Genomic DNA, 25,904 nt, shown 5'->3' with positions numbered 1-25,904 from the left:
GGGACAAAAGTGAGATTTTGAAGAAAGTGTAGGGTGGTAATGAGACCATAAAAATTTTATGTTTGGCTCACATGACAAGTTCCGTTAGCCTTATTAACCGTAGATCGATAGAAGGGCGACATTGCAACTTGACTTCGTCTATGGGATTGATTGTCACAATAGAAAGTGAAGAGACCATAGTGAGATTACAATGAAAATGCATACATATTTATAAGTTGTTGGTATAAGATTTCTAGATGAATTGTATATACAACTTGTATCTTTGATTACAACCAAACCTTAGATTTATATAGCCCTAACTCCGCCCTAACTCCTAAACCAAATAGGAGAATACAATCAAGCCTCTAATAGGACTCTAATACAATCAAGCCTCTAATAGGACTCTAATACAATCACTCCTCTAATAGGACTCTAAGATTAAGATTCACAATATATTCATACCCCCACTCAAACTCAAGGTGTTTTAGCAGAAAACACTGAGAGTTTGCTAAGAAGAAACCGAAACCGAGCAGTAGTATGAGTCTTGGTGAAGAAGTCTGCAAGCTTCAAAGCCGAAGAGATAAAAGGAAGCGAGATAGAGGCCGACTGCAGATGCTGACGAACAAAATGACAATCAATCTCAATATATTTTGTCCGCTCATCGAAAACAGTATTATGGGCAATCTGAACATCACTGCGGTTGTCACAATAGAGAGGGGTCGGAGAAGACTGAGAGACACCCAAATCAGACAAGAGACAACGAAGCCAAACAACTTCAGCAGTGGCATGAGCCATAGCACGATACTCAGCTTCGGCAGTAGAACGAGCAACGATTGATTGTTTCTTGTGTTTCCAAGAGATCAAGGAATCACCAAGAAACATACAGAAACCAGACATAGACTTGTGATCAGTAACATCACCAACCCAATCAGAGTCAGCATAGGCCACCAAGTCCAAAGAGGAAGTAGAGGACAACAGTAAATCCTTAAAGATGGTACCCTTGAGATAGCGAAGAATGCGAACCAAAGCAACCTAATGGGTAGAGCGAGGAGTAGAAACAAACTGACTAACCACATGAACAGCATAAGCAAGATTAGGGCAAATGACAGTCAGATAAACTAAACAACCCACAAGTTCGCGATATAAAGTGGGATCATCTAGAGAGACACCATCAGTAGAGTTAAGCTTCACATTAAGCTCAATAGATGTATCAGAAACCTTAGTATCAGTAAGACCAACACGGTGAATGACTTCATTAGCATACTTGGCCTGAGACAGAAAACAGCCTTTTGGAGAAGAAGCAACCTCAATACCAAAAAAATACCGTAATGGACCAGATCTTTCATTTCGAAGGTGCGGAAGAGATGCTACTTAACCTCAGAGATAGCAGAAGAGTCAGAGCCAGTGATGATCATATCAGCCACATAGAGTAAGAGAGCAACAAAACCAGCCGATGTACATCTTAGAAACAAAGCAGAGTCGGAAGCAGAAGGATGAAACAACTAGAGGTGAAGTAGGAGGAGAAGATGGAACAAGCTCAGGAGGAACAGTGGAGATGTATTCATCAGACGAGACCTCAGAAGGAAATGGGTCAATGTGAACCAAATCCTTTTTGGAAACTGGAACAATGAGAGGGGGAAGCTGAAAGTAAGACAGACGTTCGAGAAAGGCAACATGACGGGAGACATAAAGGCGACGAGAGATAGGATCGTAACAGCGGTAGCCTTTCTAAATAAGACTGTAACGCAAAAAGACACACAAAACAGACCGGGCACTGAATTTGGTTCTATCTTTACGAGAAAGGAGGACAAAACAAGCAGACCCAAAGACACGTAGGAGGGAATAATTGGGAGGTTGGGAATACAGAGCCTCATAAGGAGATCGACTAGAGAGTAAGGGAGTCGGCATGCGATTAAGGAGGAAAGCAGCGGTAAGAACTGCCTCACCCTAGAATGATGTCGGAACAGAGGTAGAGAGAAGAAGAGATCGAGCTGTCTCAAGAAGATGACGGTGTTCACGCTTAGCACGACCATTTTGGGCAGGTGTATCAGTACAGGAGGTTTGGTGAATTGTGCCCAATTTGGCCAAATACTCACAGAATTCAGTTTTAAAGTATTCCCCACCCAAGTCAGATCGAAGTATTTTAATTGTCGCCCCCAAACTGTGTAGTGATCATAGACTGAAACGTACAATATATTTGGTAGAAGTCAGATTTTGAGCCATAAGAAAAACTCAGGTATAGCGGGTACAATCATCAACAAAGGACACATAATACGCAGAACCCCCTTTAGTGAGAATAGGAGAAGGTCCCCAGACATCAATATGTACAAAAGAAAAAGGGGTAGCAGAAATAGAAGTACTGTTATTAAAAGGTAAAGCTGTCATTTTAGCAAGTTTACACCCTCGACACTCATTAATTTGACTAGGAGAAACTTTACCCAATAATCCTGACTGAGCTAAAGGCCGCAAGCGGTCAACAGACAAATGACCTAAACGAGAATGCCACAAATAAAACTGACTTGACTGAGAATCTAACTGAAAAGATGAAAGTGCAACGGGGGAGGTAGACTGAGGAAAATGCAAGCTTTCCACCACATAGAGATCTCCAACTCTACGGCCAGTCCCAATCTGCTTCTTGGATACCCGATCCTGCACACAACAAACAGAAGAAGAAAAGATAACATCAAAACCAAAAGCATCAAACTGACTGATAGAAAGCAAGCTAATAGACAGTTGAGGAACAAAAAGAACAGAGGGAATAGTAACAGCAGACATAGCAGTGGGTAAAACCGACCCAATAGATAGGACAGACATACTAGACCCATTAGTAGTATTGATAGTAATAGGAAAGGGAAGGGGGATACAGTTTTGGAGTAAGGAAATGTGAGGAGTCATATGATGAGAGGCACCAGAATCAAAAAGCTAGACAGAGGAAGGAATACCTGAAGAGGACCCAAGCAAACCTGAATGAGGAGAGGTGAGAGCAGAAGCAGAGGAAGATGACTGAGAGGTGGACCAGAGATGCTGAAGCTGAGCAATTTGAGCACTCAAGGAAGCCAAGTTAGGTTCAGAAACCGGGGCAGAGACAGTATAAGTAGCAGGAGGGCGAAAAGTACTTGGAGCAGGACCTCAGGACTGTGGTTGAGAAGACTGAGCAGACTAATAGCCCTTCTTGGGACAGTTGTACTTCCAATGGCCCTTTTGATGGCAAAAAGCACACTCATCAGAGGCTAGTGGCCCCTTTTTGGATTTTGCATTGGCCTGAAGCTGATAAAATGGGGGGTTCGGTAGCAAAGGAGACGGAGTAGGAGCCAAGAAGTCAGATGAAGACAGAGTCTGACTGGCCGTCTTAAGACGGGTTTCCTCAGAGAGGAGTTCACGAACAATAGCATCCACAGAGGGGAGAGGAGACCAATGAAGGATGCCACCACGGATAGCCTCATACTGAGGGGAGAGAGCCTTTAAGAATTGTACTAAACGACCTTGCTCCCGAAACTCAACATAAGCGTCAAGTGTCTTGAGGCTAGATGGTTCCATGAAAGCCAACTGGTCCCAGAGGCCTGTCATCTCAATGTAGAAGTCTTGAATAGACAGATCCCGCTGACGAGCTCCCTGAATAGCTATTTCCAACTCATACTGTTTGGCAAAGTTGGACTACTGATAAACAACTTTGTAAGTAATCCCACACCTCTTTGGCAGTGCTATATTTAGAGAACATCATCCCGATCCAGTCATCTACAGAGTTATGGAACAAGGTCAAAACTTGAGCATTATCACAATCCCAAGTGTCACAGGAACTCAAATAGTCTTCTTCTTTGGGATCTGATGGACGAAGAACAGAACCAGAAACATATCCCCATTTTTTTCGACTGAGAAGAAAATTTCTCATAACACTAGACCAATAAGCATAGTTGTCACTTGTAAGCTTACATTTAATAGCTTGGATTTTATCTTCCGACATTGTAATGAACCAGAAGTAAAGAAGAGGACTGATGGGGCAAAGTATAATAAATAAAAGAATGCTGGGTCAAACTGAAATAAGCCTAAAATAGGGTTTAATAACCCAAGTTGGTAACCAGAAGTACACCAATCTGTTAATCTGAGAACTCGAATCAGAGAAAGAGACGAGAGGAATCAAGAGGGAGAATCGAACAAGGCTCTGAGTCGTGATGAGGGCTAAGTGGAAGGAGAAGTGCCGAAGTCGAGGTTGAAGCCCTAATCGCGACTTGAACTCGCGAACAGATGAGTCACGCCAGAGAGGGAGACAACTCAGGGAGGGAGACGTCTTGAACTCATGCACAGATGGGTCACGCCAGAGAGGAAGACGACTCAGAGAGGGAGACGACTTGGGACAGAGCGAGAGACGACTTCACGACCATCAATCATGAAGCAATGAACCAGAATTCCGGCGACAAGGGTTTTGGCAGACTGAATCAGAAACGGAGGTAGGGTTTTAGTAGCTCTGATGCCATGTAAGATTTCTAGATGAATTGTATATACAACTTGTATCTTTGATTACAACCAAACCTTAGATTTATATAGCCCTAACTCCGCCCTAACTCCTAAACCAAACAGGAGAATACAATCAAGCCTCTAATAGGACTCTAATACAGTCAAGCCTCTAATAGGACTCTAATACAATCACTCCTCTAATAGGACTCTAAGATTAAGATTCACAATATATTCACATTTGGATCTCCTAATTCTACAAGGACTAAAAGATTAGGAGACTTTTTAATCACTAGGCTATTCTGTACTGTACCTACTTAAAATCAAATCACTCATAAATTTTTATTTTTTTTTGATAATAAACCTACTTTATAGAAAAGCATCAAGATGATACAAAGAATACAAAAATTCAGTCCCCTAAGGGAAATAATGCTAAGATATCAAATCCTCCACAAAATCTACAAAAGCCAAAACATCTAGATAAGCCAAACCCATAATGAACCACTAAAGAACCCATAAAATAGCCATGGGCACCCCTATAATCCAAGTCCAACAATTTGCAATATTACTAACATACTCTTGACACCTAAAACCTAATCAAAGAATCCAAAACCATTCTAACCTATAAAATACATAAAAATAATGCTAAAGTTGACCCTGAGCATAATTATCCAAAGCCCTGGACAAGCCACATGTAAAATTTAATATTATCCAATTTTCTTCTTTTTAATCAAATATTGAATTTTATATTAAGGCAACAAAAGAATAGAATTTCATCTATTAAGGAAACGTCATTAACTACAATAATTATATACCTAATTTTAAAGGCACTATCAAAATCATAAGAAAAAGAGAAAACACAGGCAAATATTAGTCGGTCCAACGGTAATACATATAATACAACAAATATAATGGCCAACAGATGCTATTGGCTACATCAGTATCTCTACATCACATATTTTCCACATCAAAACAAGAAGTACAAAGAAAATTGCACGTCAACTTTTAATTTTTTATTTTTAAAATGAAGCGCTCTTCATGGTAAGATAATTTTACAATTTTTGTCTTCTAAATCTTCAATCTTAACACGAGAAACAAGACCGTGCAAATACCAAACACAATTCTAAGTAGAACAAAATACCTCAAAATGGCCAACCATTACATACAGTCATAACAGCAGCAACAGCTACTGTGACAGTCATAAACGGCCTTTTTACATGTGTGATTTTTATTTTCTTATATAAATAGATATTATTACTTAACCCTTTTTTAAACATGCCATCAAATTATTGGACTTTGGAATTCCAGCAATCCATGACATTACCATTTTGAGACCTTGCCTTCTATGAAGCACAGATACTTCTAGAAGGGGTCGTATATGTATAATGTATCGTAGATTCGTACGCATTTCAGATACACCGATACTCCTATACTTCCTAAACGGATGAGATACTTCATAATAATTTTTTAAAATATCATATATTGTTCAAGTACTCTAGGTTGTATCTGAACTACTAGAAAAATTTTAAGATTGTAATAATTATTGCATAATATTAGAATATAATTGTTATGATGATAAATACATGTTAAGCACAGACATGCACAAGACACGGACACGTTGACTTTTTAAAAAATGCAAGACACGACAGGCTTGGAACACATTTATTTTATAATTTTTACAAATTTATTATGTCATATATACGAATAATTTACTTAGAGAAAATGAAAAACATATAACATAACACTAGTTACATTAAAAAAAATTATATATTTCATAAACATCATGAAATCATTCACATAACAATTACATTCTAAACAATGCAAAACAATTATAGAACATTGTAATACACTTGGTGTATTCATCTTATAAATGTTTCAAACATACTAGAGTATATAAGTTGTGTTATGAAGAATGCAAACATTGTTATTATTAAGAGATTAATAGGGGGTGTTTGGAGAGTTCAAGAAGTATCATCTAAGTGTCCTTGACGTGTCGGTAAAGAATCTGATATTATGAATTGGATTTATAATTAAGAAAAGTTAAAGAAATGTCAACACGCTTTTAGGAGTGCCCGAAGAGTGTTGGCGTTTGACAAAACAAGCTTTATACGCAAAAGTGTTTGGGCTTCTTTAAATACAAAAATAATTTTTCAATACTTTTCTTATTTCTTACAAAAGAAGAAAATCACAAGATTAAACTAGTACCCTAGTTTTTTCAGATTTTATCAAATTAATGAATCATTACTGTTTCATAAATGTGTTCCATATCCATATCCATACTTTCTAGAAAAATAAAAAATAAAAAATATATAATGATAAAATTAAATTTCAATAATTAAATTAGAATGCAAATTTACATAAAATACTTTTGCATATAGCACTTTGTAAGTCTAAAAGAAAAAAGCACAAGGGCAATATAATCAATTTTAAACTATTACATAATTCAAATTATTCTATTAGTATAATACAATACTAAAAATTGTAAATTTTTTCCAACGTATCCTATATTTTAAGGTTTTGTCGTATTGCCATATCTGTATCATATCATATCGTACCCGTATCCGTATCCGTATCCTATATCCATGCTTCATAGCATGCCTTAAATACTTTTTCACTTCCCTTTCCCATTAATTTCCATTTTTGCTACAGCCTTGGCAACCAAAGGCAAGTCAATAACGCAAGAGCTTGACATGTGAATGGACTCATAGTAAAGAATTTATCAAGTAAAACATGTGAATACATTTGCAGTAAAAAAAAGAAAGAAATATGGCACTAGAAACAACAATACAGCTAAGATTGCATGACTCTTACTTGTCACAAAGTTGAAAATTTTTGCACTGGTTGCAAACCCAACGGTTTCCAGATACCATTAGAATACAGCAATGCGTGCATGCATGCTGCAAGTGAACCATAATAAAATCTTCCTTCATTGGGCAAATCGTTTCACCAAGCTGAAAAAAAAAAATCAATAACTTGTAAGAGCAAAATAGTAATATCTCCAAACTAATAAATATTCAATTTCAAATGGCTTAACAGTATTAAAAACATCGTAGTCAAGTCAACAGCCTCAGTCCCAACTAGTTGGGGTTGGCTACATGAATAAAGTCTCTCCAGCTGGCTCAATTCAAGGCCATAAAAAAGTATAAAACATAATAACCATAAAAAAAAATCAAGAACTACAATCTTTTTATGGTATGACAGCATTACAACAATCACAACATAAGTTTGACACTACCAACTATAGACAGGAAAATTGGGGGGGGGGGGGGGGGGGGGGGGGGAGAGGTGGAAATCAGATAAACAACAGCAATAGTTAAGAAGTTTTAAGTTGAATAACATAACTTAGTTAAAATAAAAGGAATGTGAACACAGGTCTCAGGAAAATGATTAAACTAACACATTGGATATTAGTATTACTTTGTGCATCAGTAGCAAATCCTTCGATGCATTTCCAGAAAGATCAGATTGACCAGATGCTTTTAGAGCCCTTTTGGTTATGGTCTTTTTGGTTGTCCCTTTCTTATGTTGTTTTCTGCCATCTTCTTCTTGACGAAGCTGATAGATCATATCCTCTGCAGCACCAGGCCAGTAGTCCCCATCAAAATAAGGCAACCGAGCTGCAGTTACCTTGGCCTTGCATTCCCCAGTGGATACAAAGAAATGATCATATAAATTAGTGAGCTCAACCACAATGCCTTCTTTTGCAGCCTTTCTTAACATTGACAAGTACCTAAATTAAAAAGAAAGTCATCCATGAAAAAAATAAAGCTTGTTTCATAATACAAACATCAAAATAATCACATATCTGAAGGTTATTTGGCTCACCATTCTCTGAGTTTATCAGATTTTGGTGTTTTTTGAATTTCTGGATGGCAATATAAAATATAGTCTTCACCCTTCAATGGAGGGCAAGCCCATATATAGCAACTTGTGAAACCACGTTTCTTGCAATATTCCAGATATCCAATCTGGAAAGAGAATCAGATACGGAAATCAATAATAATGATGCTGATGATGATAAATAAAAAACAAATAAAGGAGACGAATAAGAAGTGCCAACAAGACAAACTATATATTAATCAGCAGACAAAAATGAAGTATAAGAGCTGAATCCGGATCCTCTAGAGTGATTTTTCATAGAGTGATTTTTCAAAGACTGATCTTAGAGTGATTTTTTGAATTGCTGAGATTTAATTCTACAAAATTTGAGGGAACAATAGTACTAAATTGATGGTACAATAATGTTGATAATAACTTTAAAAAAAATCTCAACCATACAAACAAAAAATCATTCTAAGATCACTCTACGAAAAATCACTCTAGAGTATTTGGACTCATAGTTAGAAGCTTGCCAGAATTTCATGGTAAACAAATGTGCGGAGTGCCTCTCCTGTGACTGCTCTAATCTCAGGCCTGAAATACTTAACGGAATCCAGATATGAGAGATAAATGCGGCGGTGATTGGGCTGGTGACACTCAGATCCAAATTCTTGAACATACATGCCAAACAGGCATACTTCCACACCTTCAATATTCTGAAATAACAATACTACCTGGAAGAAGAAAATTTTCTTCCATAATTAAAATACCACAGGTGACATAGTCACCAATGCAACACAAAAATACTATGGGTATTCTACACTTGCATACCTTGGATTTATATGGGTATTCTATTGTATAATTCTCTTCTTGAAAAATCTCGAGGAATCGCTGCTTAACATCCAACCTTTTGTCAACTGATGACACAACTCTAACTACAAGTGATTCTGCTCCTAGAACCTGTCAATATCAATAGCAAAAATAAGATCAAACCCTTCGCGTGAATTAGCAGTCTGAGCTGCACACTACGAAGCAAATCAAACACCGAAATGTGATGTGCAGCAACTCCAACCCATAGAGAATCACCAACCAACCACAAATGTCAATGTCATGCAGATATAAACAAAAACAAAAAGATCAATAGCAATTGCCTGTAATATGGCCTAGACTAGTCTCCGATTACATGAGAATGAATGTAGAGAGGAGGGTTTAACAACTAAGTTTTTCCAAACATTAGAAACAGTGGAGAGGAATTAAACAACCTTTCCAAGCATCAATTTGAAACAATCACCTAGATTAGTCTTTTAGAAGAAGAAGGTAAAAAGGAATCCATCAGCTAGTCAAATCACATGTTCATGCATGCGCACACACATAGATAAAGAGAGTTTAACCAAAAGCAGGGGTGCAGGGTTTAATAACTGATTCTTACAGAGTGACACCCAATATTTTTTAAAATGAAATGAAAGGAGCTGGAAACGAAACACTGTTGATTCAATTTTAGAATTGAAGTATGAAATGTGCAACTATTTGGCAATTCGTCCGCTAGACCTAATAAAAATTCTTGAGCATTTCATAAGTAGAAATTAATGGATTTCAGCACATGTACATCATGCAAATAACATTCATACTTGTAACATATTTAACAATAAAGCATTGACCACTATCCCATATAACATCATGTGGAAAGTGAAATGAATCACCTCATCATAACTCTTCCCCTGAACCCTTGCCCTCTCTTGTCTTTCCTGCCTCAACCGCCTAAATAATCGCTGCTCTATGTGGTCACTGAGAATTGTTCTAGGCAAATCTTTTGCCCCTAGAACAGCACTCTGCGGTAAGGGCATACGCTCTCCTCTTTCAACTTCGTCTATATAGCAATTCGGACACGTGTATTCAGCTTGCCCACCATCATTCCTTCGACCATTAAACAATGCACAGATTTGATGTTGCCAAGCCTCACACTTGTCACATTGAACCCACTGTATAAAGAGCCAAAGGTTAGATACAACAAAGCCCATGTAAGGACCATCAAATAAAAAGGATATAGCATACCCATTCTTCAGTCTCCTCGTCGTTTTTCTTCTTCTCCAGCCTTGCCTTCGGAATAACAGTTCCATCTACAAGGATATTGTCTCCACGGGCCTCATTATAGCACGGAATGCAAAAGTAGTGCCGCGTATCACCAGCTCCTATGGTGTAGTACATTGCATTTCTTTTAATACGAGCACCACACGGCGTACAATATATAGGTGGTGGCTCAAAAGTGAGCTTCTCAACTGCACATAACTGACATGAGTTCTCACTCATTGAATGTTCCATTGCTTGATTTTTTTCTACCTTTGCTTTACTCTGTCAAAGACCAAAAACAATAGGAATAAAATCTCATCATCCAAGAATATTGACCTACTTGGTAGAAAGGAAAAGAAATGAAAAAACAAAAAGACATTAACATAAAGTCAGAACCAAGGAAAGACAATCATTGTCCAAATTCATGCATATATAGTATCATTGACATATGGGTTCAACCAAATCTCAGGAATTTTTCCTACCCCCATAACCAACTAACTTCACCTTGACTAATCCTCATTTATTAAGAGATTGTTGAATAAATTTTTAATTAGAATGCAAAAATAAATAAATAAAGGAAAAGGTTATGTTTATACCCAATCTACCCCCACCAAAGTTTTTAAAGGTGAATGCGTACCTTGAGGCGTTTACCCCTCATGAGGCGGGGCGTAAGCCTCAGGGCGTTGAGGCGTAAACATTTCAAATTTCAAATTTTAATATTTACTGAATAAATTAAATATTTTTAAATAGTTTTAAAAAAAAATTAAATATATATGTGTAAATACTTTTCGCTTTAATGCGTTGAACATTTTACTACATAAAAGGAAGTTTTCCTTCACTAAAGGAGAAATTGATATTCTTAACTTCAGTGATTGAGTTTCTCACTTGACCATTAACTGTGTTTTTCTTGATTGATCATTTACTTAATTTTTCCTGTAGAATATAGTTATAAAAATGGATTCTTTTTAATTTTTTAGGTTTGAACAATCTAATAGACTAAGTTTAACAAATGCCCAAGGCAACTTCTGCATGTGTATACTCCCCACATGCTTATGTGCAAAAAGCGTAAAAAGCGCACTTAAGGCGCATGTCTCAAACTATGGTGCGCAAGCCTTTGGGGAGTAATGCCTAAAAATCAAAGCCTTGATGCGTTTTACTTTAGCCTCAAGGCGAGGCGAGTATCGAGGCGAGCCTCAAGAAAGCCTTTTAAAACTCTGACCCCCACACAGACCCCCATCCAATAGGGACTGATCTGGTTGTACCTTTTTACTGTCTAAAAGACACTGCACCTACAGCCACATGAAGCTGTATTGTGAGGTTTTCTTGTTGAAACAAATTTATTGCAGAAATTCAAAATTAATTACAAAACTAAAATACATGACATGACATTCTTTAACAAAGCCTGATGGCACCAAAGCACAACAGAAAGCCTTCCAACACCACATATACATGCATAGAATAACATAGCATTCCTCAACTAAACTAAGGCATGATGCCCAAAGCACAAGAGAAAGCCTCCAAAACCACATATCCATGCATCATTTCTAAGAAATTCAACTATGGAAATGCAACTCTCTAATAGAGGAAAAATTAATCCTCAAAACTATAATTTGAAGGACATCCACATAGTTGTCACTAGATTTAATTTTCCATGAAGCTTATACAGATTCTTCTACTAACATTAGAAGAAAAAGTGACAAGGTTTTGCACAAAGTCCAATATTATGGCAACCAAACACTCATATAAATCAGTCATCGAGCATCTAAAGATCTAATAGTAACGACAAATATAACTCCAACTGCTCTCATCTTGCTTACGGGGAGATAGTTCTCATGGGCCCCAACTGAAAGAAGAAAAAAAAATGAAGGGAAGAGAATTCAAATATTTTTTAGGGAGAGGGTGCAGGGAGCAAAAATGAGAAAGTGAAAGACATCAGTAAAGAATAGGTTCAGATAACAAATTGAAAAATTCAGGGAACTAAATAAAGAATTAAGAGGAAAAAATGTTTTTTGAGGTTTAAACACATGGCTCTGGGGAAAATGTTCAATATAAAATCTATCAAAGGTTGACCTATCAAATCTGCAAAATGATCCAATAATTATGTATTGTTCCACTGCTACTCATGTTTAATTCTTTGGTGTACCAAATATATATATTTAAATACGAAAAATTCAATTATTGAAAATGATATATTGTTCTATCGTCTGTTATGTAAAGAGGAGTGCAACCACTGTTTCTTCTCCGAGTGCCAGCGCGTTCTGCAAAATAGTTGTGTATTCATGCAGGTCCTGTTAAGGTAAACTTTCTACACTTTTTTGGTGGCAATGGGTGAGTTCATGATCATGGATTATTTAAAGGATTGAAATAGGCAAACTCTGAATGGGTATTTCATATTTATAGATGGTACCCATATCAATGAATCACTTATTTGCTTCTAGTCAGATGAAGAGGAATCCGCATCAGCTCATGTTCACAACTGCAATTTTATGAATTTTGTGTTGCCTCATTTGTCTTTTCTGATTTTATATTTTGTACCTAGATTTGAATTGTAAATAAATTAAATGGATCCCATTTGGGAAAGAAGGGTTCTGCAGTGCATGTACATGGGAATAATCAAGTATTTTTACCCCCAATTATTTCCTATTGATGAAGTGGACTTTTGTTCCCTATAAACTTAAAAATACTCAACTTGCTTTCCCTTTATTCCTTCAGTCAAAATTCAATTTATTTCAAAGATAATTGAGTCAGATTTAAATATATATACCATTTTTGTAAATACTTTTTTCTACAATTAGTGCTGATGGATATATCATTTTCATAATTTTTCTGTATGATTAGTGCTGATTTATTAATGGTAAACATGTTTCAAATTAAGTGTGATCCTGACATCGTCTAATGGTCTTCACTATGCTGAATTGCAAATAAATAGTAGTACAACCTGCTCCATTCGTCATTATATTGCCATACAAATCTTTTACCTTCTACAGTTTGCAGGCTTCTACAAACACACAAGTCTACACACATACATATTTGTACATCTGTGTATATAAGTGTCCGCGCGTGTATTTATTTCATGCCCACAGAACTAATATACTATCTGAAGCACATATCCTAGTTTTGTTCCAACTTTTTCTGACACTCGCTATTAAAAAGCATAGAACATTGCGTTATTTTGAGGATGCTTAAAGAGAACCATAAAAAATGAGGGCAATGGGATCTACTAAAAAAGTGCAGGAAAAATGTGATGGTTGGGAAAGTAAAATCTTCAAATCCTCCTGGATAGCAAGCCACGCTTGTTATCACTATCAAATACCTAGGACATGACACTCAGCAAATTGCATGTTGCTTGACAGCAAAAATAAACCTAAAGGTGCCAGTCAGTTTTCCCTAGTCCAGAAAAAGTAATATAACTGATGACCTTAAACAAAATTTAACATAAGCAGATGCATAAACTAACCTGGCCAACCCACTGCCTGAGACCTATAATATGCTGCCTCACTTCGTCAGGAGTGAATAGCTCAGTCAGTGATACTCCATTTATTTTTGGCTTCCCAGACTTGGATCCAGTTGCATTTTCAGCAGGCAGTGTTACATTTTCCTGTTTAGCTTGGTCCATCCCTTTCTCACTTTTAATGCACTGTTGCTGATCAGAACCAGCAGGATTGTTCAACATAACAGTTTCACCTACAGATTTTTGGCAGTAGGAATCATCCATATTATCCTTCTTCAGATCACTAATATTAGGACTTCCTTGCCCAGGGTTTACAGGAATTTCCATCACTTCCATAACCTCAGCTTTCAATGGCATATAAATGTCATCATGTTGGTATTCCTCACATTGTGCATCATGAAGTATGTGAGGTTCACTGCTGGTAGGAACTGAAACAGCAGAACTTTCACTCTCAGGAACAAGAGACTGAGAAGATGGCTCAGTCTTCATGCGTTTCAGCGAAGTTTGTAAATCTTCTGTAGTTTCAACAACTAGTGGACTTGTCTTTGAAGTGAATCGAGCTGCCATGTCTCCACTATCACGTGATTTACAGGATCCGTTGACCAAACATGGCAAGCCAGAATTAGAATCTGAATGAGCATGTGCCTTCAGTTGTGTCTGCAGATAATTCTTGACTGGAATGCAAACAGGGCAACCTGGGTCCCTGCAACGCTTGTGATGATTAAGTAGTATCTTCGTGTGGTGGCAACGAGGGTATGGACATTGAGATACATTGCAGTGGTCCATATGCATCCAAAGTTTTTGAGCAGTTATGCAGTTAACTTCCTGGCATTTCCCTTCTGGGGCCATACAACGACGAGCATGCCTCAAAAACAATAGCCACCTTTGTTGATTCCTGAACTGCCGTTCACGGTTGGCATTACCAGATCTACAGGTAGCGCCACCTGAGTTTGGGGGCTCTACTGTTCTAGTAACAACAATTTGACAAATAGATCCTTCTGATGATAAATTATTGCGTTGCGCTTCATCTTGCCCAGTTATTCTCTGACGGAATTCTTCTTGAATATTCTTCTCATGCGAGAAGTTCCCTGCTATTTGAGACCTGTCCTGTGACTTCGGATGCCATTGGCTTCGCAGTAGTCTCTCTGACTGTGCTCCAACAGAAAGACAGCTAAAATCATTTTGAGAGTCAACAACCAGCATGTGAGGATGCAACAATTGTTGCATCTGTTGTGAAGTTTGAGTCAGTGATGAGCATATATTCTGCGAGACAGATGGAGGAGAAAGAAACTGTGTGCCTCTGGAATGATCTTCAGCAGAACTTTGCTGCCATTGGTTCTGCAACTCAGAAAATTGTAACTGTTCTAAAACTTGTGAGTGCATAACTTCATCGTGGCACTCGATTTGCTCAGGCTTTAGCTGACTTCCTAGATCAGAAGTCAGCTGAGAATGACCAAAAGAATCATTCTTTAACAATATCTGGTTCTGCTGAATTTGCTGCTTTTGTTGGCATTGATGTTGAGCAAATTGGGGTTGTAACTGATGGGGCTGCTGCTGAAATTGTTGCTGATGATGAGATTGTAAGAGATTTTCTTGCAATGAGCTCGATGCTTGGAAGTTCATCTTTTCTGATGGATCAATAGATTCAGATTTTATATGTGCACCCTGTTGGGTAGTGTGCAGATTTGACTGATTAGTCATCAACGAAGAGTTGGTTCTTGATCGAGACTGCAAGCTTGCTGGATTGAAATTCTGATTATTCATTGCTGAACCAGCAGAGGTTACAGGACCATAGAAGTTTCCAGACCCAGAAGAATCAGGAGTGATCATCCCATATCCATCACCTGCCAAATAAATTATGAGCAGTGAGAACACAGTTTTAGATAAAAACTACGACATCAAGGTCACATCTTCCACATACTTCTAAATGAGTGACATGTCAGACCTCACACAAGATGTACCATACTGGGAATGAGAGAGTACCCTGCATCATTGGCCGCTGATGTTGATCATACTGCTGTTGCAAAGGTTTGGGTGAACTGCCATATGATGCGGCTGTCAAACTGCCCTCAGAAGTTCCAGGACCATTGATCGTCTGTAAGTTGCTCCGCATCATACCCAAACCACCATTTAATGCCCCATTTGAATATCCAAAAGATTTCTGTTGCAAACCAGACCTAATTCCGCCACCTATATGGCTACCAAGGTTGTGCAATATCCGACTGTTTTGACCACCAACATGCTGCTTTTGTAGCAGAGGCTGTGATACCATAGTAGTTTCAACAGTTGAAAAAGCACCAGCATTATTAGAAGATTCCAAATTCATGAAAGACTGATTATTGTTGCCATTAAATCCAGGAGTAGGGATCATTTGGCTTGTCATTCTTTGTACACCAATTGAGGACAGCATGTTGTTTCCACTGGAACTTATGGAAAAATTGGAAGGCGACTGTTGATATCCATTAGACATAGACCCTGCAAAAGTATATTTTTTTACGTCAGTATGATGGAAGAGCAATTGATAATAATTGATGTACAAGATATAAAGTCTAAGTACCATCAGAGGAATTGAAAGGACCTCCGTGCATCCCAACAGCAGGCCCATTGGCAGTTGGCAATAAGCTTCCAGTATTGCCAGTTGCAGGTGCTATGTTATTACCACCACTGGCAGCAATCATGGAAGCATCCACAGATGATGTAACCATCATGCTTGAATTCCCAATGTGAGTCATGCCCGGAGTTGGTATCATTGTAGCAATAGGAGAGGAAGAATTAGCAAGCTGCGGATACTGTTGGTTATGATTACTCGTTGGTAAACGCTTGATCAAAACATGCAAACGATTCTCCAGAGTCTCCAGGCTCAGATACTCCTCCTAGCAATACAAGAAAGCTCATGTCATAAACAAAACATAATAGAATCAACATACAAATGTAGTCTACTAATTAGTTGTTTTCATAAAATTCTTGATAGTTGTTCAGTACTGCAACAAGATCCCTATGGCAAAAATACAAAGATAAAAAGGCAGTTATTCTATGCTTCCATTCCATTGAAAACTGACAAGATATATACTTCACCAATAGGATTGCATAAAAAGGAGAATACGAGAGACAACATTAAAGAACCTTTGAGGCAGCATTTCTGAATAGACCTTCATCCAGGCGTCTTACAATATCTTGAACCCGCTTTGGTTGTATATCATGAGCTTGTTGCTGCCGTTGCATAAGATATTCATAGCTGGAGAAAAGGAGATAGAAATTCTGAATCAGTATTCAGCTATATTGAAAATCTTCTATATGTGTATTGCACAAACAATTTAATGAAGCAACCACTCGAATACAACATTAAATAGCCACAACAGAAACAATACGGAAAGGAGAGAGAGGCATGATAAAGATTATGAGGCATTGGTATCATAATTTAGTGGGAGTGTCTAATTAAAGCAGAAACCATTGCTATGATAAAAGCTAGAACTCAAAAGCATGTGGATGCGCGTTCACGTCTTGCAGCAGCCACTTTGGGGCTTGCACAGATAAAGCCAGAGGTTATGAGTACCCAGTCCAAATTGAGTTATTTACACCAACCTTTCTTCTTACAGATCAATCCAACCTCTTCGTCCCTGTGGAAGGGGGGGGTGGTGGTGGGGAATCTCTTTTTGCACATTGGAGTCCATAGCCTGGGGGAGGAGAGAGTGTTTTCTGTGGCAAGACTTGAAACCTTGACCTCCTAGTGAGGTGCAAGCGCTCTAACCAACTAAGCTAGTCCTGGTTGATTAGAAAAGAAAAAAGAATTTCATGATATTCCTATCAGGAAGAGAGAGAATCCTCTTGATTGCAGCTTTCTTCAGATCCATGGCAAAAGCACGAAAAAAAAATTTTAAAATAAAGGTATTATCCTCAGGCACCATAGAATGAAGGGGGTTATCCCATATTTCTCAGTCAGAAACAAATTATTAGGGGCCTATTTGGTATTGTTCTCGTTTTCGTTATCTTTGCTTTTCTTTTTCTTTTTTTTGTGTTTTTGGAAACAAAAACAATGAAAAACTAGCTTGCTTACCCATTGTTTTCATTATTGTGCAAAAACAAATTTTGAAAATTCAAAAGTAACTTTTTGGCATTTCCTAGAAAGTGGTTTTCATAAGATTTTCTTAATACAGTTTTCCATACAAACTTCTTGTGTTTTTCCAGAAAATAAAAATAGAAAACAAAAAACAAATTGATACTAAAGAGGCCAGCAACATCAATGCTACAAGCATAACATGCAAATTATTTCCATCAACATCATGTTTCCACCTTTTGTTCACTATAAGGTTGGGTTGCAGGTCAAGCTGGTTGGATTGGGCGCAGAAAATTAACCCAAGCCCAATTAGGTGTTGAGCATGTTGGCCCACCTCCAATAAGTCCCTTTTAAGGTGGAGATTGCTAAACCCAAACACTTGTCAGGTCAAATTATATCTGTGATTTGGTTATGGTGTAATTTTCTTCAACACTAGTGTTCCCATGGTAAAATCAAGATTTAAACAGCTAGCAATTAATTTGAAATTAGACAATTGATACTTGATCTTTCCAAGCACAAGTTTCCGACCTTAGACTTAAGTCCAATACTCAAACAATATGAATAAGATATCCAGCCACTTGCTGCAGCTGCGCTATGTCCAAGCTATACAGAGACTGCCCCAAACAATAGTCTAATTTGGTTGGCATTCTTGGTGACAATGTACAGAGAATGAGTGTCTCTTTTACTTTCTTTTTTCTTTTCTTTTTTTTTTTTTTTTGAAATAAGATAAGATTGAGAAGTATAATTATCAGTTGACATTCAACAAAAGCAAAGAATGAATAGTCTCATGATCACATTGAAGTTGCCTATGTTAATCCATGATTTCTTACATAGAATTTCTAACGATCCATAATTATGCAATGCAGCCATAAATCATTATTTGCCCAATTTCAAGCCCCACCTCTACAATACACAATAAAGAAAACAGGGAATAAATAACAGGGCTTACATCTTCTCTTGCATAAATCTGCGTGCTTTCACTAACTCAGGTTCCATAATCAGTGTATTACGACGACCACTTAAATTTTGTAACTGTGTAGAAAGAGAACTTCCATTCTGCTGATGTAGTCCAAGCACCTGAGTGCCAGCTTGATTAGGTGGTACCTGCCCTGAGATTTGTCCAGACATATGTGCCTGCACATTCATCTTTAAATACCAAGTACTTCACTTCACTTACGCAACAAATATAAAAAAATAAAAATAAAAATAAAAATACTAAGTATAACTCAGGAATTTTACAATTCCACCATCTACATGAAAATTCCATATTAAATCACCTGCAATGATGCATCTTCATCTACTCGTGCCGTCATGTATAAAGAACTCGTACATATTCATGAACTATGTATTTTTTTCCACATGCCTGTACCCAAAAAGAAATATGAGAACAAGCCAGTCAACTTAAAAAATAAATAACTATTTTGCAAACTAATCAAAACAATAAATAAATAACAGGGAAAAGGCAACGACCCAAAAGGACAAATATCTTTGTCCTTTTCAGAATTATGTATTTTTTCCCATATTTTACAGCCTCAAAATCCTCTCCTACCAAGTATTGATTATGATAGTCCCAAGGGAAACCATTTCTAGAAAGTGTTTGCAACAAACAAACAGAGTAGTAAAAAAAAATTCCATACAAGGGACTTGGAAACTTTAAAAAATAAAAAACAACCGACATGACAATTATCATACTCTGGTAATTCGTCCCAATTAAGTTAAAATTATGACAAATTGTGGAAGCAATTTAATGCTATTGAAACGTAAACAAACACGTATCGATCGAGTTTTTTTCTGGAATCACGATTCATCATGTATCGTTGGATTGAAAAAAATAAACAAAATTGAACCTTTTGATTCACAGATTCTGCACAGATCCACCGAAATCAGCCATGCCTTTGCGAAGATAAGAGTGAATCGTCGGTATACGGAATGGTTATGTGCTAATTTTCTTATGCGAAGATGGTTTGATGTAGCGTTTTCGACTTCTCTGGTTCTGCTAATCAACGAAGACGATGAAGATGCTGAAATCGCACAAAGGGAAAATTAAGGGTTTGAGTTATATTATGGGCTGTTTGGAAACAAGACGTACTTTATTATTGCCCTTAGTTGAGTCTATAACCAAATATCTATAGGCTATGTTTGGGATATACATTTGTCCTAAAATAGTATTATATGATGAATTGGTGTTTTGAGAATTTCATAAAGAGCTAACTTTTTAATTTTTTTTAATTTTTTTTAGTTAAAAAGGTCATAAAAAATTAATTTTTTTAGAAAATTCTATTTTCACCTGCCTGATAAATTCAGGAAACACACACTTAATAAAAAATGATGATTCTACTTACACCACTACTTTATTTCTTTATACCCTCCATATGATTTTTTTTCCCCTAATTTTATTCATGTGTGAAATTTACCTTTAAAGACAAAATACTAAAATTAAATATATTTTGTTATCTCTTTACATCATTGATCTTCAATCCCTACTCCTCTTTTTCCTTTCTTAATTTTTCTTTTCTCTTACGCATCTCTTTTCAAAAAGTGAGAATCGTACTATTTTGATCATAGAAAGTAATGAATGAAGAAACGGTAGTGAAGAACCATCAAAAAAGTGAAATTGTGAGTTTTTTTATTTATTTGGTAGGTTTTTGTTTTGTTTTTCTGGACTGGTGTTCGACTTTCGTTCAGTGGTTCGAAATCGAATAAAATAAAATAGTCCGTCATCACATTGCTGAACAAAAAATATAAGTTTGGTAACTAACTACCGAATAAAAGATACATTTCCAGTAATCCCAAACCGAATTTTTTATATTTGTTTGGCTTCTCATTACCATGTATTTTCAGTTTCATTTTTTTATATTTTTTATTTTTTTGCCTGGAAGAATTATACTTATACTCATTGCAACAATGCAAGTACTGCAATATTAGTGGACTCTAGTCATGAATTCATTACATATGAGGTTTGTTGAGTTTTTTTTTTTTATGAATATGATTTTTTCTTATTTTTAATTTGTATTGAATTTTATTAATAATTTGATGTATAAATATATTTATTATCTTTAGATTTTTGGTAGTCATGAAGCAATAATTAAATGGGCTTATGACATTGGCAAGAAGACTAGATTTGTCATTGTTATAAAGACATAGATGCGGGAGGCAATGGAAGAAAACCAAGACTTACACTTGCTTATGAAAGAAGTGGTTACTATAGAGACAACATGAAGATCAAGAGGGAACGATTGAGATAGACATGTTCTAAAAAGTGTAGATGTCTATTTCTAGTTAAGGGAAAACTTACCTACAAATTGCCAAGACGAATTGTGATAACATGTTTGATTGATAGATGCAAACAATGACATATTTTATGGATACTTTACAGATATTCGTACACTTAATGTTTTTATGAATAATTTTATGGATACTTTTTATGTATGATTTTATGGATCCGTGTTTGATTTATGAATTTTTTTATGAATGCTTCAAGGAAAAAGTAAATCTTTCAATGTACAGCAGCGGGGGTCTAGACAACTCTATTGTAGTTTGGTAACATAACCCTAGAGTAATCCCATTTGTATAACAATGTATCATTGAATAAGCACTTCACAAGTGGTTAAAATTAATTTTTTGTTATCATCTAATTGGACAGTAACATAATGCTGGGAAAAAAAATATTGTCCAGTAACATAGTACTGGAGTAATTCAAATTAATTAGAGTTGTATTACCGAACAGGCCTACCACAAATTAAAAAATCATTGTTTAGAAGAAAGTGACTCTATAAATGTATAGTAACAAAATGCTGAAGAGATCTATTTTTTCCGTCAACATAACACCGGAATAATGTATATTATTTAGCACTGTGTTAACAAAATTAGTGGTATAAAGAGATGAAATAGTTAATTTAAGATTAGTTTTGATAATATATTGGGGTGTAAAAAGAATTACATTTTTTTTTAGTGGTGAAATGAGATGGATGGTGTAAAGAGGTTAAATAGTGGTGTAAGTAGAATCACTCAATAAAAAATTAACTTAATGACAATCATATCCTAATTAAAAATTACTATAATAGATATCTATCAACACCCCTAATATTATATACATAAATTCTCTATACACATCTTTTATGAATAAAAATATCTCAATATACACCTTTTGAATGAAAATAATTAAACCCTACTTTTTATATTGTGGTCACTTTGCTTGTTACAAACTCTGTACTCCTTTGTTACTTGCAAAGAGCAATACTCTCAAAACATCTCTCATATTGCTTTAATCTCTAGGTTTATACTCAATTATTAACATCATTTAATTATTAGTTCAACAATTTTTATTTGATTTTGCTATGGAAGAGTTGCAAACCTATGGAAGTTCAAACTCAAGCAATAGTAACAGCAAAATCAGTGATGAAAAGGTAAAATCGCGTAGTAATTTTTTTGCTTTTTTGCGTTTTTTAGTCAAATACTCAGTGCTGAATTTTATGAATTAATTCAGAAATCAACTTCCGAAATAAAATTAATATTTCGTTACAAAAGTACCGATTTTTTTTACATATTTCGTCACTTTAATGTAGATTTTATTAATTTATTTCGGTTTTTAAGTTTTGAATATAATTAACTTTTTCGGTTATAGAGTTCCAAAATTATTTGTTATTTTCGTTTTTGTAGTTCTGAATTTTTTTACTTATTTTGGCTCTGTAAAACCGAATTAAATTTTTCCCCCATCCTTTTTAGATGGCATGCACTGAAGAACTTGAGGTTCGATCAGATATTATGGTGGATTGTACTAGTCATTTTACAGCTAAACATGTAACTTTTAACATAAAATTCATAAGTTCATAATTTGTATTAGTTAGGTTGTTTAGTTTGTTCTTATGAAAGTTGTGTGACATTATATATAGGTTTTCTACAACAAAGATGAATTGCCCACTTGGGTGCGTGACATTGGAAGGATAAATGACTTTGTTATTATTATAAGGACGTCGGACCATGGTGGCAGTCGTAAGAGACCAAGAATTTATCTTGTTTGTGATCTTGTTTGTGAGCGGAATGGGAAGTATAGATTGTGTTAAAAGTTGAAAGATGGCTCAAAAGACTTATTGAGACAAACTGGTATGAAGAAGTGCGAATGTCCATTTGATTTGAGGGCATTCAAGTTGAAAACAAACGATGAATGGATATTGAATATAGTTTACGGGCTACATAATCATCCAGCTGCAGAGCATCTCCAAGGGCATTCATATGCAGGGAAATTGTCAGCCAATGAAAAGTCGTTGTTAGTAAATATGTCAAAGAGCCTAGTAAGACCAAAAAAGATACTCATTATACTCAAACAGAGGGATGCCCTTAATATGAGCACAATGAAGACAGTTTACAATGTACGACATCGATGTAAAGTTCTACAGAAAGCTGGTAGATCCCAGATGCAACAACTGCTAGGTAAATTAGCGAAACATAAGTACATTGAGCGCCATCGATGTGAGGAAGGCTCTATGACTGTCACGGACTTGTGTTTGGGCACATCCAGTGAGTTTGGATTTGCTTCGTACATTCCCTTGTGTATTGATTATAGATGGCACATATAAGACGAATAGATATCAACTTCCTCTTTTTGAAATTGTGGGAGTGACATCAACTTATATGACATTCTCCGTGGCTATCACATACTTGCAAACTGAGCGGGTTGATAATTATGCATGGGTGTTACAAACATTGCGTGATCTTATGGACAACGGTGTTTTACCTGAAGTCATTGTCACAGACAGAGAGCTTGCTTTGACGAATCCATTGACAACACATTTCCAAATGTTGGACATTTGTTATGTCGTTGGCATATTAATAAGAATGTATTGACAAAATGCAAGAAAATGTTTGAGACAAAAGAAAAATGGGACAAGTTTAACACTGCATGGAACTATTTGATATTGTCATCGACTAAAGAGGAATACAATGATCACCTCGCAACACTACATAAGGGTTTCAATAACTATTCGAAGGCAATCAAGTATGTTACTGTGAGTTGGTTAAATCCGTATCAAGAAAAATTCATTGCGGTACATACAGACATGTGTATGCATTTTGGCAATGTTACAACCAATCGGTAAGATTTTTTTTTTTAATTTATTATAAATCGTATTGTTATTTTTAATTATTATGCTTGACTATTTTGGTTTACATCCATATGAACAAGGTTGAGAGTGCTCATGCTCGATTGAAGAGGCAATTAGGTTCAAGTCAAATTACATTTGAGATTTCATTTGAAAAAATACATTGTCTACTTGAGTTGCAGCACATTCAAGTTAAAGCATCATTCGAGAAGAGTTTGACAACTGTACAACATCAATTCAAACCTTCTCAATTCAGAGAGCTCCGGGGTAATGTGTCTATTTGTGCATTGGAGTACGTGTTGGCAGAGAGTAAGAGAGCAAATTCAGTTGGAATTGATGTTGCAACATGTGGGTGTGTTCTTAGGCGCACGTATGGTTTACCTTGTGCTCACGAGATTGCAGATTACATGAGACAAGGCCGTCCTATTCCACTCAGTAGCATACATGTACATTGGATGCAACTTACTAGATGTGTGCATAATCCGAAGGTTGAGAAGTTGGAATTGACTTGTATCCCAGAACTTGAGATGATTTCAAAGCAGTTCAAAGAGTCTGATATTGCCATGTAATTGGATATGTTGAAGAAGTTGAGGGAAATTGCAAATCCAGCAAGCACTTTTCTTATTGAGCCTGATGTGAAACCTAATCCATGTCGAGGACATAAGAAAATTGATATATCTTGTCGTCGTGACCCGCGTGCATTTGAGTTGGTTGACGATGGGCATGTTAGCCAAAGCACATTAGCTTCCAGTCAGTCAAAAAAACAGAGAGCTTCAAAAGTGCTTGAGAAGCAGCGGAATGTGAAGACAAAGACATATCGTACAAGAACAAGTTTACCGAGTGCATATGTTGGTGACTTCCCGTCTATGTTAATATTATTCATAAATTTGATGAAGGATGTAGATGGTGATGGGAATTGTGGATTTAGAGCTATTGCGGGTTCACTTGGTCTTGGAGAGAATGATTGGGTGCAAGTTAGGCGTGATCTGCTACTTGAATTGAATAATCATAAAGATGAATACGTCGTACTATACGGGTCGCATGAGAGGGTTGAGGAACTGACACACATCCTTTCATATTTTGAAGATAGCCCAGGCTTTGATCGTTGGATGACTATGCCTGACATGGGGCATCTTATTGCATCATTTTATAGTGTAGTCTTATACCACTTGTCATTGCAACAGTGTCTCACTTTCTTACCTTTGAGATCATTGCCAGTAACCCTAGCTAATCGTCGTGAGATTGTCATTAGATTTGTCAATGGAAACCATTTTGTGCAGGTATAAGTTATGAAAATAACCGAACATTGTTGTCTAATATTTGTGTAACTGCAAATTTTATGTATTTGGTAAAGATATGTAATTTATTGGATGTACGTGCAGGTATTTTTGGAGGTCGGTCATCCAGTTCCTCCCATTGCTGTGCTTTGGTGAGTTCACCATCACCCTTGTGCATCAGAATGGGAGAATGCATATGTTAGTCGCATTCAAAAATTCAAAGACAACATAGGACCTAATGTAGCTACTCGAGAGACATTTGATGTAGTTGACGTAGATTGATGTATTACAGAGTAGTAATGACAGCTTTAAGACATTAGTTTTTATGATTTACTAGCATGGAGTAACGAGATGGATATCATTTTGCCATTAGATTTTGTAATGGTCAATTTTTTTTTTATAAAAAAAATAGAATATTATATGCATTATAGTTCTCTAATTTATGAAATGGATGTCATATTATTTTTACATTGTCTAAACACAAAATGTAATGAAAATAATATTAACCAAGTGCAACTGCTGTTAAAATGTAATAAGATTAAACAAGTATGTAAAAAAAATAATAATAATATTAAATAGTAGTTCAATCCATTCACACCATCACAAACTACATGTGTGCTTGTACATAATCCAAAAATACATAATCCAAAGATAATAATAATATTTGTCTCCTTATACATCAGAAACTACTTGTGCTAACATTATAAATT

At 36.2% G+C, this 25,904-nt stretch overlaps 3 protein-coding genes across 5 annotated transcripts in view; 2 read left to right on the top strand and 1 right to left on the bottom strand.

The window, feature by feature from the left end:
* Window positions 1-19,960, bottom strand: part of LOC114315782 (histone acetyltransferase HAC1) — a 42,776-nt gene extending 22,816 nt beyond the window's left edge. The window contains exons 1-15 of one of the 3 annotated variants that reach the window (XM_028262390.2): window positions 19,667-19,960; window positions 19,097-19,182; window positions 18,769-18,965; window positions 16,889-17,000; window positions 16,323-16,638; window positions 15,749-16,240; window positions 13,772-15,609; window positions 10,300-10,596; window positions 9,948-10,226; window positions 9,079-9,207; window positions 8,781-8,981; window positions 8,254-8,396; window positions 7,846-8,158; window positions 7,240-7,379; window positions 2,322-2,628 (exon numbers count right to left, since the gene is read on the bottom strand). In XM_028262390.2, the coding sequence (XP_028118191.2) occupies window positions 2,511-2,628; window positions 7,240-7,379; window positions 7,846-8,158; window positions 8,254-8,396; window positions 8,781-8,981; window positions 9,079-9,207; window positions 9,948-10,226; window positions 10,300-10,596; window positions 13,772-15,609; window positions 15,749-16,240; window positions 16,323-16,638; window positions 16,889-17,000; window positions 18,769-18,965; window positions 19,097-19,132 (4,611 nt within the window). In that variant the 5' untranslated portion in view covers window positions 19,133-19,182; window positions 19,667-19,960 and the 3' untranslated portion in view covers window positions 2,322-2,510. Of the gene's footprint in view, window positions 1-2,321; window positions 2,629-7,239; window positions 7,380-7,845; window positions 8,159-8,253; window positions 8,397-8,780; window positions 8,982-9,078; window positions 9,208-9,947; window positions 10,227-10,299; window positions 10,597-13,771; window positions 15,610-15,748; window positions 16,241-16,322; window positions 16,639-16,888; window positions 17,001-18,768; window positions 18,966-19,096; window positions 19,183-19,666 lie in introns of those variants that run through there. The other 2 variants (XM_028262388.2, XM_028262389.2) reach the window with 2 other exon arrangements.
* A 2,964-nt stretch (window positions 19,961-22,924) lies between these two features.
* LOC114315790 (uncharacterized) lies at window positions 22,925-23,663 on the top strand. The gene is made up of 2 exons (XM_028262409.1): window positions 22,925-23,249; window positions 23,383-23,663. Exons 1-2 carry the CDS (start codon window positions 22,925-22,927, stop codon window positions 23,661-23,663), a joined length of 606 nt encoding a protein of 201 aa, XP_028118210.1.
* An 829-nt stretch (window positions 23,664-24,492) lies between these two features.
* Window positions 24,493-25,350, top strand: LOC114315791 (uncharacterized). Its single transcript, XM_028262410.1, has 2 exons — window positions 24,493-25,197; window positions 25,300-25,350. Exons 1-2 carry the CDS (start codon window positions 24,493-24,495, stop codon window positions 25,348-25,350), a joined length of 756 nt encoding a protein of 251 aa, XP_028118211.1.
* The last annotated feature ends 554 nt before the right edge of the window (window positions 25,351-25,904 follow it).

This window comes from Camellia sinensis, chromosome 4 (genome assembly GCF_055761805.1).
Source record: "Camellia sinensis isolate YWXY chromosome 4, ASM5576180v1, whole genome shotgun sequence".
Taxonomy (NCBI): Eukaryota; Viridiplantae; Streptophyta; class Magnoliopsida; order Ericales; family Theaceae; genus Camellia; species Camellia sinensis.
This window is presented reverse-complemented; position numbering and strand designations above follow the sequence as displayed.